The 14,990-nt window shown below is 48.7% G+C and overlaps 1 protein-coding gene across 1 annotated transcript; it reads right to left on the minus strand.

Annotated features, from left to right (window-relative positions):
- Window positions 1-286: 286 nt before the first annotated feature.
- On the minus strand, window positions 287-11,138 carry RASSF10 (Ras association domain family member 10). The gene has a single exon (XM_060606052.2). The coding sequence runs from the start codon at window positions 10,098-10,100 to the stop codon at window positions 8,580-8,582; it is 1,521 nt and encodes a 506-aa protein (XP_060462035.2). The 5' UTR covers window positions 10,101-11,138; the 3' UTR covers window positions 287-8,579.
- Between the last annotated feature and the right edge of the window lie 3,852 nt (window positions 11,139-14,990).

A 14,990-nucleotide genomic window follows, 5' to 3' on the forward strand; every position in this document is an offset into this window, starting at 1 on the left:
AGAAAATTCTATCCATCCGATGAAAGAAGGAAAAGGGGGGAAATCCTGTAAGTGATATAGTAGGAATTGTAGGATAAAGACCTCCAAAAAGTCACTTGTCAATAAAAACAAAAAGAATAGTGGCAAAAAAATTGTCAAGGACTTAAATATGAGAGCTTGAACTGTAAAACTGTTAGAAGAAACAATAGAAAAAAACCCTTCATGACTTTTGATTTGTAAAGATTTCTTGGATAAGACAACAAAACATAGACAACAAAAGACAAATAAACAAGCTGAACTTGAACAAAACTTTAAAAACTTTTGTGCATTACAGACACTATGAACAAAGACAATCCATTGAATAGGAGAAAATATTTTCAAATCACACAGCTGATAAAGGATTACTATTCAGAAAATATAAAGAGCTCTTATAACTCAACAACAAGAACAACAACAAAATTCAATCAAAGCAGGCGAAGGATTTGAAAAGACACTTCTCCAAAGAAGATAATAGAAGTTACCAGGAGCTAGAGGGGAGGAGAGAATAGGAAATTATTCTTTAATGGACACAGAGTTTTTGTTTGGGATGATAAGAAAAAGTTCTGGAAAATGATAGCAGTGATGACTGTACAACATTGTGAATGTACTTAATGCCAATGAATTGTATACTTAACACATGTTAAATGGCAAATTTTGTTATCTGTATTTTACCGTAATAAAAAAATTTAAAAGGAAACACAATAAAACGTATCTCCTCTTTTATTTCTACTGGAAAGTCCTAAAAACAATCACCAACCCAGTGGCAATGAGCACCCCTAGTATCTAGACTGTGGTTTCTAAATATCATTTGCCATTGAAAAAAATCAAGGCTCTGTGTAGTGATGGCTGATTTCAGGTCTGGGACAGGGTACAGCGCAAGCCTGGATCATCTTGACAAAGGAAGAGCAAAGGAAGCTTTCGAAGACTATGAAATAGATCCAGGAAAAAGATCCAGGAGTCAACCTGAAGAAGCTCCCACTAGCCAAAGATGGGACCGTAACCACAATGGTTTGAAACACATTAAATATTTTAAATCTGAAAAGCCACAATGATTCCCCAAAAGATGAACAACAAAGGAAAAACTCATTAGTCACCTTTGGAGAATGCTAGAGATCAGCCACATTGTTTTGAACCCTAGTAAATAAAAATAAAAAGTAAGAATGTTGTTTTTGTCCTATAGTTCAGGATAATTAGGCTTTAAACTGTCCTTCAGAGTAACACTTTATAAAGGGAAGAATCTTTCTGTGGAAGTACTTCAGTTAATCAACGATGAAGAAATGAGAGAAGGAGGAGAAAGAAGGGAAGGAAGGAAAAAGTAAGAGAGGAAGAAAGAAAGAAAAAGTATGGGGTTAATAGAAGAAACTACAGAAGCATATCTCTGTGACTTTATTTCTTAGACAAGAACCTTAAACCATAAGCCATGGGGAGATGTGGGAGTGCTACATTTAACTATATTATAATCAGATATCTTTCAACAATAGACACCACAGACACAGTTAAGATGGAGTCAAATTAGAATAAGATATTTATACTTGCTCTACAATTAACAAGAAACTAGTGTCCAGGACACGTAGGAATTCCTGCAAATCTGCCAGAAAAGAGAGACCCACAGGAAAAATGGGCGATAACAGGCAGTAAACAGAAGGATAAAAAGCATGTGAAGGTCAATTTCAGTAGAATTCAAAGAAATGCAAATTAAGACAAAATGTAAACAGTAGAAAGTTGGATAATATGAAGTGTTGAAGAGGCAATGGGGAAAATGGAGACTCTTCACTGCCAGTAAGAGCCCAACCTGGGAGTGTAGCCATTCGGGAGAGCGATAGAGCAGTTCGGCACTCAAACTTCTGGGTTCCAAACTCAGACAAATTCTCTCATGTCGCCACTGATTTCTGCCTGTGTTCAGTGGAACACTGTTTGAGAAAGTGAGGAATTGGGAACAACCTAAGTTTCCTTCCCCCAAAGGAACGTAGACATTAAAGTGACAGAATACCACACAGGTCAGAAAATCATGAGCTAGATTTACGAAGCACAATGTGGAGTGCTCAAACAAACATAATGTCATGAAAAAAAAGAAAGAAATATAGTGAGCTGTATAGTCCAGTAAAGGTCATGCATATTAATCATCAGAACACAACTGTTTCATTCTACGTTTCAAAGATACATATACCCATAGGAGCAAATGGAACGTGCTGGCACATTGCTCGACTTCAGGGAAACGATTCACACAGTTTCCTAGGCCGATGGTGCCCCCTGGAGGTGTGCAACGTGACAGCCTTGAATATGTAAGATGGTTTGAAAGGTCATAGATCAAATACACTAGAAGAATTGCTTACAGTGGGAGGAAGAAGAGAAATGGGGGTGGGAGTGGGGGAGGAAGGAAAACATGAAGTAAAACAAGAAAGAAGAGGGCCCTTGCACAGCCAGTGGCAGCGTGACCTGAATGGAGAAACAGGATCCACTCAATTCTGTGATTTTAAGGCAGGGGAGCGTGGGCCTTAGCAGGTGGCCTTGAGCTGGATAACCAACAACCTTATAAATTCTGCTCAGAAATGTGGATTTTACCTTGAAAGCTCTAGCGAACCCTGGAGGTGTCTGAAACAGAAAAACATTTCAAGGGAATGGATGAGAGGGGCAGAGGCTGAAGCAGCAGGCCTTCAAAGCAATCCATTTTTGGGCTACACATGTTCAATGGAAAGAGCGTGGCCAGAGATGCTTAAACCAAGTGTGCACGACTCCATGGGCACAGGGGTCCTCGGAGGGCCCAACGTTCCCTCCCTTGACCCTCTGCTGATTCTCATGTGCCCAGAGGCTCAACCAGAAACAAGGCCTGCTTAAAAATGCTGGGGGCAGTTTCGGCACAGCCATGGTTGGTACCACCTTCCAGATGTTATTGTGAATAGCACACAGCTGTCTGCCCTGATGGCCGAGGAGTCCCTGTTGGTGACTGACTAGCCATCTGTGTCTTTGGGGGGGAGGAGGGGGCATTCATCGAAACCTCCATGCTGATACACAGGGTATTAATTTTTTGTGAGAATTTTTTCCCACTGTCAAGGACTTCACCTGACAGATAGATGCCCAGATATTTACACAGGAATTTCTCCTCCTTCGTCTTTTTTCTAAATCCCCACCTAGTAGATGTTTACTGGCTCTACGATTTTGAGAAAGGCACTCCACCTCCCCGGTGGAAATACGTGGACAAGAGCTGATCATCTCTGAGGCCCTTCCAATGCCAATGCTCTACAGTTTCTTTGTCTGTAAAGAGTGAAGGTTAGAAAGTTCTAGGGGCGCCTGGGTGGCTCAGCCGGCGAGGCGTCCTAACTTCGGCCCAGGTCATGATCTTGAGGTCCGCGAGTTCGAGCCCCGCATCGGGCTCTATGCTAACAGCTCAGAGCCTGAAGCCTGCTTCAGATTCTGTGTCTCCCTCTCTCTCTGCCCCTCCCCTGCTCACACTCTGTCTCTCTCTCTCTCTTCCTCAAAAATAAATAAACATTAAAAATTTTTTTAGAAAGTTCTATCTCACAAGATGAATGCAGAGAAAATGCATGCAACAACACTCAACCCAAGGATCTGATGTTTGGAAAGTACTCAGCAAAAAATAGTTCCTTATCGTCCTCCTTTCCGTCTGTTTAGAACAATATATTTCAAACATTTCCACATTCATAGTTTTACAAATTTCATGGTCAAATGTTCCCCTTCCAAGAATAAGCTCAGGTGTTTTATTACATGTAGAAAGAAGTTCCCAGAAAAATCAAAACTGTTCATTAGAGGCTGTTAATAAGCAAATGGGCTTATGTATTTATTTTATGTTGATTTAATTTCAGATGGGAGTGGGTAGGGAGAAGCAGAAAATCAAACGCGACTTATATCATCCCCTTTTTAAAAAATAATTTTTTTAATGTTTATTTTTGAGAGAGCACGAGCGGGGTTGGGGCAGAAAGAGAGGGAGACAGAGTTGCTGAAGCAGGCTCTGTGCTGACAGCAGAGAGCTCAATGTGGGGCTTGAACTCACAAACTGGGGGATCACGACCTGAGCCGAAGTTGGAGGCTCAACCAACTAAGCCACCCAGGTGCCCCTCTCTCATCACCTTCTAAGAATAACCTTTTCTCATAGACTCAGGGTGAAAAATATAATAAATGTTTGTCTTTTATAAATCTGTTTCTCTTATTTGTTAATTCTCCTTATCTCGCTCATTGTTGGCCAGCTCTGATAGGAGACAGGATCGCTATTCCAAAGCAGGTGTTCAGGGAAGACACGGAAAACAGGAAGAAGGGAAAGCACCGCATCCTCTTAACACTTCCGTTGGATGACCCACATTTCTGTTTTAAGAATATTTTAAGTCAGTGGTTGCCAGCCCTGCATTCCTGGGGCCACAAAGAACTATTTAATTAATTTTGGTTAAAATATTTTCTTAACAATGGGGCGCCTGGGGGGCTCAGTTAGTTAAGCGTCCAACTTCGGCTCAGGTCATGATCTTCCAGTTTGTGAGTTGAAGCCCCGTATTGGGCTCTGTGCTGACACAGCTCAGAGCCTGGAGCCTGCTTCAGATTCTGTGTTTTCCTCTCTCTCTGCCCCTCCCCCACTAGCGCGCTCTCTCTCTAAAATAAATAAACATTAAAAATATTTTCTTAACAAAACGTAATATCTAATGAAAGCCAAGGGGTGGTGAAATAGACCCCATCACACATAGCAGCTTGTTATTAGAACAAATCTTTTGAAAAGAAAGTTGATGATTAAGTACCAAGTCCTTAAATGTTTGCACTCTTTGGCCTGGGAAGTCTCTTTCCATCTTATTGGGGAAAACAGAAATGTGCACAAAGGAACATGTCACAGTGTTATTTTATAACAGTAAAAAAAACACTGGGAATAACTTACTAACATGAGAACAGTTATATGCACTATGGTGTATCCACCAGATGGATGGAGCCTCAGGTCAAAACCCGAGCATAAAAGCATACATACGACCTCATTTAAAGTATATATATATTTTAAAAGAAGCAGAATATGGGGCACCTGGGTGGCTCAGTGGTTAAGCACACAACTCTTGATTTTGGCTCGGGTCATGATCTCACAGTCGTGAGTCTGCTTAGGATTCTCTCCCCCTCTCTCTGCCCCTTCCCCGCTGGTGCTCTGAAAAAAACAAAAACAAAAACAAAAAACCAAAAAACAAGAAAACCCCAGCAAAATATGAAATCACAATTCAAAAGGTTGGGAAGGAAAACATGTCCAATTTTGGTAGCGATAAGCTTTCGGTGACAGGATTTTGAGTGACTTTTCTTTCTTTTTACTTATGTTATTGTTAGGTTCATCATAAGGACCATGGAATGTAAGTTGTCTAGTTAGCAAATCATCACCACCGTGTTTTATATGTAAACAGACAGAGATGCCAGGGGAAGTCTTTTTGGTTTGGGAGATGGTGGAGAATGGGATAATTTGTATCAAAGTTACGGTAAATTCTATCAGCTCCCAGCAAGGAAGGGGTGGGTTGGTGGGAGCCCCCTCTGTTTCACACTGTCCTGCACAGGCTTGCTGCTTCTTCCCAGGGGTTTCCTGTTCTGCGGGGAAAGCAGGAGATGAGTTCCTTCTCCCAGGGGCTCTGACATCCTGAGTGGATGCTTCCACCGCTGTGCATTCATGATGCATATTTTTTAATATGCCATGAGGATTATTTTCTAAATGAAATGACGTTTTCAAAATATCTCGCATTTGTTAGGCACTTTCTAGGCACAGGCACTGTTTCGGTCCTTTTGATATCCAAATTTCACGTTTTCTCAGGCGTGGGAAAGTTCTTAGTAAAAGGAACTATTGTCTCCTTTCTTTTTCACCTCCTGTTCCTTCTCCTACCCACACAGGGAGTGGCTCTTGGGGACGTAAGTGACTCGGATGAAAGGAGAAAGGGGGCAGACTGGGCTGCCCTTTGTTATAAACAGAGCCTCCTCGCTGCCCGAAGTGTTGACTGGAGAAGCATCTCCAGGTAGACGGGACAGGAAGGCTCTGGAAAGAGGGCACCAGAAAACCTCACAGCCCTTCTCCCTGTGATGTGGCTCATTTGCTTTACAGGCTTCGGGCATATTTGCTGATGTCAGCAGCCCGTCAAAGTTTAAAATAATAATAATAGTGAAAAGGAAAACAGCCCCTTTCTGCCAGGCAGTCCTGTTCTGCCAACTTCTGTATTCTCTTTTGAGTTAATAAACGTCTAAGAACCACCTCCCTTACCACTCTGGGGGATTAAAAAAAAAAAAGGGAGGAAAAAAACACAATAATTTTAAAACCACCAGGTCAGCCCATTGCCAGCAGAAGCCATTCAGACAAGCAGCGTCTGTCACCCTCTAACGAGGATTGTGCCTCTGCCTCAAAAGGGAAGCTATCATTAGGCTTTGTGTTTAGGAGATCAAATGATCATCTAGGGGGCAGTGGCCCTCTTCCGGTCCCTTCCCCATTTCAGTCACGCTCAAGACCAAATGCGTAGACGTTTTCCGCATCGGGCGAAACTAAAACACCGTAATTACGCCGGCTAATGTCTTTCGAAAACATCAATTAAGAAAACGGCCTTTTAATCCCCCTTTTCCTTGAAAACCTGCGACATCCACGTGCATTGTAACGGCAAGAGGCAGGGGAGGGCCGGCTCCCCAAAGGAAACAGCTGAAATGGTTGGAGGGCGGTCAGGTGAGCAGGTCCCCGCTGGTGACCAAGACGCGACCTCTCCAAGGAAAGAAACATCTCTCTAAAGCAAGACCTCTGACGTTATCTTCACGTGCAGTGTTGAAACCAGAGCCAGCCCCTGCATGGTTGGGCTGACACCGGGCTTCTGCAAACCACACACACACGCCATTGTTAATACCTCCTCAGGACAGATTAGATCCCGCATTCCTCAGAAGCACTGAGCTCCAGAGGGAACACTGCCAACAGGCTCCTTCCACAGGCCAACAACTAGCTACAACTGATAACTTTTCATTGAAATAACTGCAACAATTACCCTGAGTCCCCACCAGGGCTCTGTCACCGGGCTATTAGGAGAGAGGTGTTGTGCTTGTATCTCCTGGCGGCTGCAAAGGCAGGAGCCAGAGTCATTCGAGTTGTCTTCGAGCTCACTTTTGTATGCTTTTATCTATGGCTACGTGCCACGGTTAATCAAACTGCTCACCCAAGGTGTACTATTAGACTGACTTCTTTTGTTTTCTTTGGGGGGCCTTATCTAGTAAGCCTGGATACTTGCCCCCTCCGTTTAGGCTTGGACAAGTAACTAATTAATCTCTGACCAAAGATACTGAAGGTTGGCTTGGGTGGGGGTAAAACACCTTGAGGTCATGGTTGGTTTTAATCACACAGCTTAGTTCAAAAGCTGAATGCTAACAAAGATCTTGGCTTTCAAGTCTTAGTTTCAACCGGCGTGCTCATTAAATAGCAAATTTAGTTGTACTGAACTTGGCTTCTGCAACTTTCCTCCTAGTTTTCTTGGAGGAGCAGTGATTGAGTGGATGAAGCGGCAACATGAATGAAAATTAAGGACGGCACAGGTACCTCTGCAGGAGCAAATCCCCAAGGGCCTACATTAAGCTGTATCCAGGGATTAGGTGTCCCAGGATTCTCTATCATCTCAAAAGGGTTATGTTTGGCTTTTGTAATAATAAAAGGTCATTGTAGGGAAAGCATTCTATTTTACCATATACTGTGTTTGCTAGGAGGAAATACGAGGCTAGGCTTCCATACAGCTCAGCCTTTGAATGAAAAGAAAAGATGGGGCACCTGGGTGGCTCAATCGGTTAAGTGTCCGACTTCCACTCAGGTCATGATCTCCCGGTTGGTGAGTTCAAGCCCTAAGTCGGGCTCCGTGCTGACAGCTCAGAGCCTGGAGCCTGCTTCGGATTCTGTGTCTCCCCCTCTTTCTGCCCCTCGCCCCTCATGCTCTGTCTCTGTCTCTCTCTCTCTTAAAAATAAATAAACCTTAAAAAAAGAAAAAAGAAAAGAAAAGATGAACAGTGTAGCAGATGGGTAAATCCCCCAATCTGCAGAAATGTAAAGAGCCAGGATTTGGGTGCCTGTGGGTTTTATCAGAGATGTAAGCAAGGCTGAGACCAGCGCTCTTTGGCTAGTTTTAACACGTTCACAGTCACAATTAACATTCAAGGAATTTCCTTCTCATCCAAGAGTTTCTTTTAAAAGCACTTTATGCCACAAACTAAAGTTCTAGCTGCCATCAGTCCTTCCCATACAGAAGATTGCTGAAATCTCCATAACACTTTTTCTTTTTCTTTTTTTTGAAAATGGGTTCGGACCACGTCAGTTTCCCTGGGGCGACTGTTTTCCAATACGGGACGTTCTCACCTCCTCCCTCCTTCCTTCCCCTAAAAGAGCTTGGAATGGAGACCCGCCTGCCTCCTCCGGGCCTCCGCACCCCCTCCACACTCCCTGGCCGGGCAGGTGTCGCCAGCCCTCCCCGCCCCGCGAAGAGCAATGCTACCTGGCAGGAGCTCCCCCGCCCACCCCCTGCCTGGTTTCGAGTCCCTGAGCCGGCCAAGGCCACTGCTCTCTTCGAGGAAGGGAGAAGCGTGGTCTACACCTCTTACACAAGAGATTCGCACACGGGCACCGAGTCCGAGTCCTGGCTGTGCATGGAGCTCAGCCCGGTATCCGAGTCCTCGTCGTTGCCAGGACAGCTCTTGGCCAGTCCGCGGGCCTGGTCCACCCACATCTCCGCGCAGCCCTCAGGCCGCGGTTCCCGGGAGGGTCCGCCAGAGCCGACAGTCCCATCGGGGACCACCGTCAACTCCAACGTGTGCAAAGTCTGGAGGAGGCCCTGCAGCTCGCGCTCCTTGCTGTCCCACTGCTGCTGGCTGTAATCCAAGTCCGACTTAACGGCCTCCAGGTCCGTGTTGAGCCGGAGCCCGATGTAGAGGCTGGTGCTGAGCTGCGTCCTGACCCTCTCCTGCTCCAGCAGCAGCTCGCCGTCGAGGCCACCATCAGGCTCCAGAGGCTCCTCCCGCGCGGTGAGCTCCTCCTGGCGCCTCCGCATCCACCTCTGGTTCAGCTCCTCCTGAATCTCGGCTGAGAGGCGCTCCAGCAACTCCTCCTGCTGGGCCCGCTGCTCCTGCAGCCGCAGCAGGTCGTCGCACCGCCGGGCCAGCTCCTCCAGCGCGGCCGCCTGCGCCTCGCCGTCCAGGGGCGGCGGCGGCGGCGCCGGCGCCGCCGCCGCCGCCGCCTCGGGCTCCTCTACCGGGCTGGGCCCGTCGACCTCGATGCCTGCGCCCACCAAGTAGGTGTCCTGCACGTAGTTGACTCCGTGCCGCCTCATGCGGTCCAGGTGCACCTTGGCCTCGTAGCGATCGATCTCGCGATCCAGCTCCCGGAGCCGCTGCACCTGCTGACGAATGGTGTGGTCCTGGGAGAGCACCAGATGCACCAGCGTCTCCATGCGCTCCACGGATGCGCTCTCGGTGGCCCGCGGCGGCGACGAGCAGGACGAGGCGGTGGAAGACGACGTAGACGAACAGGGCGACGACGGCTGCTGCTGGCGCCGCCGGTTGAGCTTGGCCAGCTTGCGGAAGGCCTTGCGCACGACCCGCCGCTGCTTCTCCTGGGTCATGGCCAGGCTGGGCCGCGCGGGGATGCCCCGAACCGAGCAGGGGCGCTCGCGACTGAGCACAACGCGCGCCTCGGCGCTGCGGGGACCTGCGTTGGGTAGTGACGCCTCGCTGCGCACCAGCACGAAGCGCACATTCTCCTGCTCGTCGCCCCAGGCGGCCCAGAGGCGCAAGATGCGCGTCTTGTTAGGCAGGATGCGCTCAAAGCCCCGCCACTTTTCCACGATGCAATAGCACTGCGGGGGCCCGCACAGCATGCCCTGCGGCAGCGCCTCGTCGTCGTCCTCCTCGTCTTCGTCCAGGAGTTCCCGAAGCTCCTCCCGGCCTGGAGAGTCGCCGGCCGTTCCCCGCCGCCGGCCCCGCCGCTGCCTCCGTCGCCGCCGGCAGCCGTCCTCCAACAGCACCCGAACCACGTCCGAGCAGGTGGTGCGGCGGGAGAGACCAGACACCAGCTTCTCTTCCTGGCAGATCCACACCGATATCTTCTTCTCCGAAGGATCCATGGTGCAGCCGGGACGCAGGTGGCGGGTCGGGCTGGGCCCCAATGGGGCGGCAGCGACGGCGGGCAGCCCGGCAGCTCTGGGACAGTTTAGGAGCCTGGAACACTAGCCCGGTCCGCACTGGCCCTCCTCCCGGGTTGCGCACCGAACGCAAGCGCCGACGCAGGCTGGAATGGCCGAGGCCGTGCTCCGCCCGGACGGCGCGCTCACCCTGGGCAGTGCGCCCGGGATCGGGCTCCCGCCGCTCTGGCTCTGCCCAAGGTTCCCGGGGCCTCCAGGTTTTGCTCCTCCCCACGTGGCTCCTCCCCCGCCCGCCCCCAGCGCCCAGATCCGCGGCCGGAGCGCGGGAGGCGCGGCGTCCGGACCCGCCCCTCGCTGCCTCGCCGCGCCCGGGAGCCGAGTCCGCCCCCCTCTCACGCTGCCCGCCACGGGAATCCCGGCCCCTTTTCGGACTCGCCGCTCTGTTGCGCTGCCTCTCCCTCGGCCCACTGTCTCCTCTCCTTGCGTGTAGAGCTACCTGTACGCATCTTGACTTTCTCACCTTTCCCGGCGCCCCTTGGTCCTTCAAGGCCGCGTCGTCTGGGGAGTGCCCTTTGCGCAGACGAGGAAACCGAGACGCGCAGCGTCTCAACTGGAGACTCTTCTGACCGCATCACTTGACCTCCAGCTGGGAGCAGTAAGCGCTGCCTTTAATGCGGAAGGCCTTCCAGCCCTACTTGTCAGGAACCAATATTTGCATGTTTAAGGAGAGGTACTGGGACTGTGCGCTCGGTGGAGATAGAGAGGGCTAGGCCTGAGTGGGCTCTCCGGAGGCTGGCTCCAGGATCCCCGCATGGACAGGGTCGTGGCTCCCCATATTGCGGTGGCTTCTCACAGCTGTATTGGCAGGCGGCGCCTAATTCTAGTGGGATTTCGAGACCCTCGACCCCAGTCGCGAGCTTTTTTCCACGTTCCACCTCCGTAGGAGAACACTAGCCATGACCGTGACGGTTTCTGGCGTATCCAGTATCCAGATGTAGTCAGGAAGACAGAAGAGCCAAGTTTCCCAGCTCAAGAAGTCCAAGACCACAATGTGAATGAACTTCTTCATCCTCAGATGTTGATGAGGGTGGTCCTTTGCGTGCAAGACTTGGCCTCAGCTTGTCCTTGTAAGCACGGGTCTGATAAGGTCACTCCCTTGCGTCAAGACCTTGGATGACTGCCATTGCCTCCTGAATAAAGTACTTTTATTCATTCACTTGGTAAATATTTATTGAGTACCCACTGGCTCCAGATACTGTGCTAGGACTTTGGTGATGAACAAAGCACAGTCTTGGCCGGCAAGGAGCTCACAATCTAGTGAAGAGCCCCGCTGAGTGGAGTGTTGAACACAGCGGCTTCTGTGCTCTGATAAGGGAGGTATGAGGTGCTAGGGGAATGCTGGGATAGTATCTACCCAGCCTGGGAGAGCCAAGGAAGACGTCCCCCCACCCCGCACCCCCAGGGGAGACAGCATCTTAAGCAAGGCCAAAAGCACCATTTAGGTCAGCCAAAGAGAAAACCGAGGGAGGAGGCAGGTGGCATCCCAGGCAGAAGGAGCCATATGTACACAATGGAGTACTACGTGGCAATGAGAAAGAATGAAATCTGGCCCTTTGTAGCAACGTGGATGGAACTGGAGAGTGTGATGCTAAGTGAAATAAGCCATACAGAGAAAGACAGATACCATATGGTTTCACTCTTATGTGGATCCTGAGAAACTTAACAGAAACCCATGGAGGAGGGAAAGGGGAAAAAAAAAAAAAAGAGGTTAGAGTGGGAGAGAGCCAAAGCATAAGAGACTGTTAAAAACTGAGAACAAACTGAGGGTTGATGGGGGGTGGGAGGGAGGGGAGGGTGGGTGATGGGTATTGAGGAGGGCACCTTTTGGGATGAGCACTGGGTGTTGTATGGAAACCAATTTGACAGTAAATTTCATATATTAAAAAAGAAAAAAAAAAAAGAAAAAAAAAAAAAAAAAGAAAGCAGTGAATCTCTCCTGGAGGAAGAAGATGTTTGCCGAGGGAGTGGATCAGAGAGGAACTTAGCTTCCTCTGTAATGATTTTACAAGAGGAATTCAGTCATGTATCGCCTGATTATGCAGTTACGGCGTACGATTTTAAAAAGTGAGAGGCCTCAGGTGGGATCACTGAGTTCTACTTCTCCTTTAGACCTTTTCTTCACCTGCCCGTGTCTCTTTGCTGTGGATACAGCCCCGGGAACGAGGGCATCTCCGTTCCCTGTAACCTGAAGGAAGTTATCTCAGGTGCTTTATCTCCAAGGATGGTGAAGATTAAGAATGCTACCGGCTTAGGAGGAGTCCAGTCGAGTACCTGGTTTAAAGAATGGGCTTCATGCTGGGGCACCTGGGTGGCTCGGGTCCTGATCTCACAGTTTGTGTGTTCAAGCCCCGTGTTGGGCTCTGTGCTGCCAGCTCAGAGCCTGGAGCCTGCTTTGGGTTCTGTGTCTCCCTCTCTCTCTGCCCCTCCCCCACTCGTGCTTGCTCTCTCCCTCTCTCTCCCTCTCTCTCTCTCTCTCAAAAATAAACATAAAAAGAAAAAAAAGAATGTGAATGTGCTTCACCCTGGATCGTTTTCCTCTTGTAGGGGAGCTTCTAAGAAGGCAACACAGAACTTCTACGAAGTTCTCACAGTGGGGACAGAGCCCTTTGCTCAATGTCCTCGTGTTGGATCTCAAGGGTGGCGAGTCATTCGATTCTATGGGTTTTGAGTCATCTTCCTTATACCTGTGAGAAGTGAGACATAGCTCCCTCGCTCGTGAGAAAACTGAGGGCCAAGGGGCAGGCACTGGCCAGTTTCCCAGCTCACAGAGCCCTGTGGGAGCTGGTATTTTGTCTGGCATTCCTACCTGTCCAGTCTGTCAGTCACGGTTCGTGGCGGCCGTGGAACACCCCAAACAGGAACTTCCGCCCTTAATTATCCTGAGCCGTGCACAAGTGTGACTGGACCTTACTGCCTGAATCGGTTCCTCTTAACGATTAACCACAGAAAATAATCTGGCAAATTGTGTTTACGGAAATGCGTGGCTGCTCTCTCGAATGCATCGGGGGAAATCGGGGACCTGCCGCTCTCCACCGAGGGAGCTCATTCCTCACCAGCCTGAGCTGGGGCAGAGATGCTGGGGTGAGGGGTGCGGAGGTGGGCCTCCTCAGGGACACGGCTTCTAAAAGTGAGGTCGGCCAGCCACCTGCTCAGAATTGCCGGTGGTGTTTATTAAAATGCAGATTCCAGGGCCTCTCCACACCCATTGAATTGGAGTCTCTAGAGGTAGGCCCAGGAATTTGTGTGTAAAGCTATCTCCCCTGGGGCTTCTTCTGCACACTGAAAGTTGAGCCCAACTGCACGAGGAGGAAAAAACCTGAGACAAGCACCCTCTTAGCAAGAATTCTCTTTAGCACCTTGGCTCCATGAATAGTAATCATACATATAAAGGACATCCACACAGTAGGATGTTGGCAACATATGACAGGCGAGGGATGCCCCAGGGAAGAGAGAGAAAGGAAGACACAGGACAGAGTAGGGGAGGAGCGGCTCATTCATTATACTCTGCAATCTTGTATCTCTGGTGGAAGCTTTGTATCTTCTGTTGGAAGCCTAGGTTACAAGGTGATAACGTAGAAATGTTAGGTACGAGAGTCTCAAGTAGCATTGACATCAGTCATCTGAAAGACACTCTGGAAGATATTTGATTGACATTCTTAGTTTTTGTTCCAACAAAACCAGCCTCGTTCCTGATTCACAAATCATCCTGGGAATGTATGACTTACAGTCAGAGAGAAGTCTCCCGAGCAAAAAAAGAGAAAACCAAACACGGTTCATTCAATGGTCTATGACATCACCTTTGAAGACTATGTCAAAAGGGGTTTTGTTCGATTAATTTTCATTATCTGTTGTTACCCAATTAATGAAAGGTGATCCTATTAATGAGTGTGTGAACGAGACAGTGTCTTCGTTGCCACATCTGAAACATTCCCCAGCCTTTTCAGGGTGGAATCGGCCTGACCCAAAGTGTGGCCTTTCTTCATTGTAGAGAGATACAAACTCTCTCCAACTGTCCCAACACCAAATTATTATGTGTCAGCTGCTCGCCACCCAGGACACAATACGAGGCCTGTGCTTGAGTTACTGCCATTTTATGTGAGCAAAATGCTAGCTTTCTTTTTTCAGCGAAGTCGATCGAGTCGGGAGAAGTTTCAATACCACATTTCTTGGTTTGAAAGCAGGATTGTTTTATGAGCTGGCACCAGCTGCAGAGAACTCGCCAACTCCCTTTAAGAAATAATGTTTAGGGCGCCTGGGTGGCGCAGTCGGTTAAGCGTCCGACTTCAGCCAGGTCACGATCTCGCGGTCCGTGAGTTCGAGCCCCGCGTCAGGCTCTGGGCTGATGGCTCGGAGCCTGGAGCCTGTTTCCGATTCTGTGTCTCCCTCTCTCTCTGCCCCTCCCCCGTTCATGCTCTGTCTCTCTCTGTCCCAAAAATAAATAAAAAAACGTTGAAAAAAAAAATTAAAAAAAAAAAAAAAAAAGAAATAATGTTTAGAAGAAGCTAAATTTGATTAAACGGAATCTTTGATACAAATGACTCTCAGACAATGAAACTATCTTCACAAGGAGATGTTCTCTTCCCCCACTGAGGAAGAAATAGAGACATGTTTCCATTGTCACTGTGGCCGGTCTGGATTGAAAAGGAAGGCTGTGGGAGAGATAAGCAAAAATAGGTTACATCTGAGTATGCCGGCCGTCTCTCCCCGCTTGCTGGAGAATCTCCTCTTTGTCTCACTCCTGAAGCACAGCGTTGTTTTCTTGGACCGGTGCTCTGAGTTAAACCTGGATTAAACTATGGATCCCTTACACCT

This window comes from Panthera onca, chromosome D1 (assembly GCF_046562875.1).
Source record: "Panthera onca isolate mPanOnc1 chromosome D1, mPanOnc1 haplotype 2, whole genome shotgun sequence".
Taxonomy (NCBI): domain Eukaryota; kingdom Metazoa; phylum Chordata; class Mammalia; order Carnivora; family Felidae; genus Panthera; species Panthera onca.

Coding starts and splice junctions, on each gene's coding strand:
- RASSF10 (XM_060606052.2), bottom strand. CDS start 10,100: ATGGATCCTTCGGAGAAGAAGATATCGGTGTGGATCTGCCAGGAAGAG.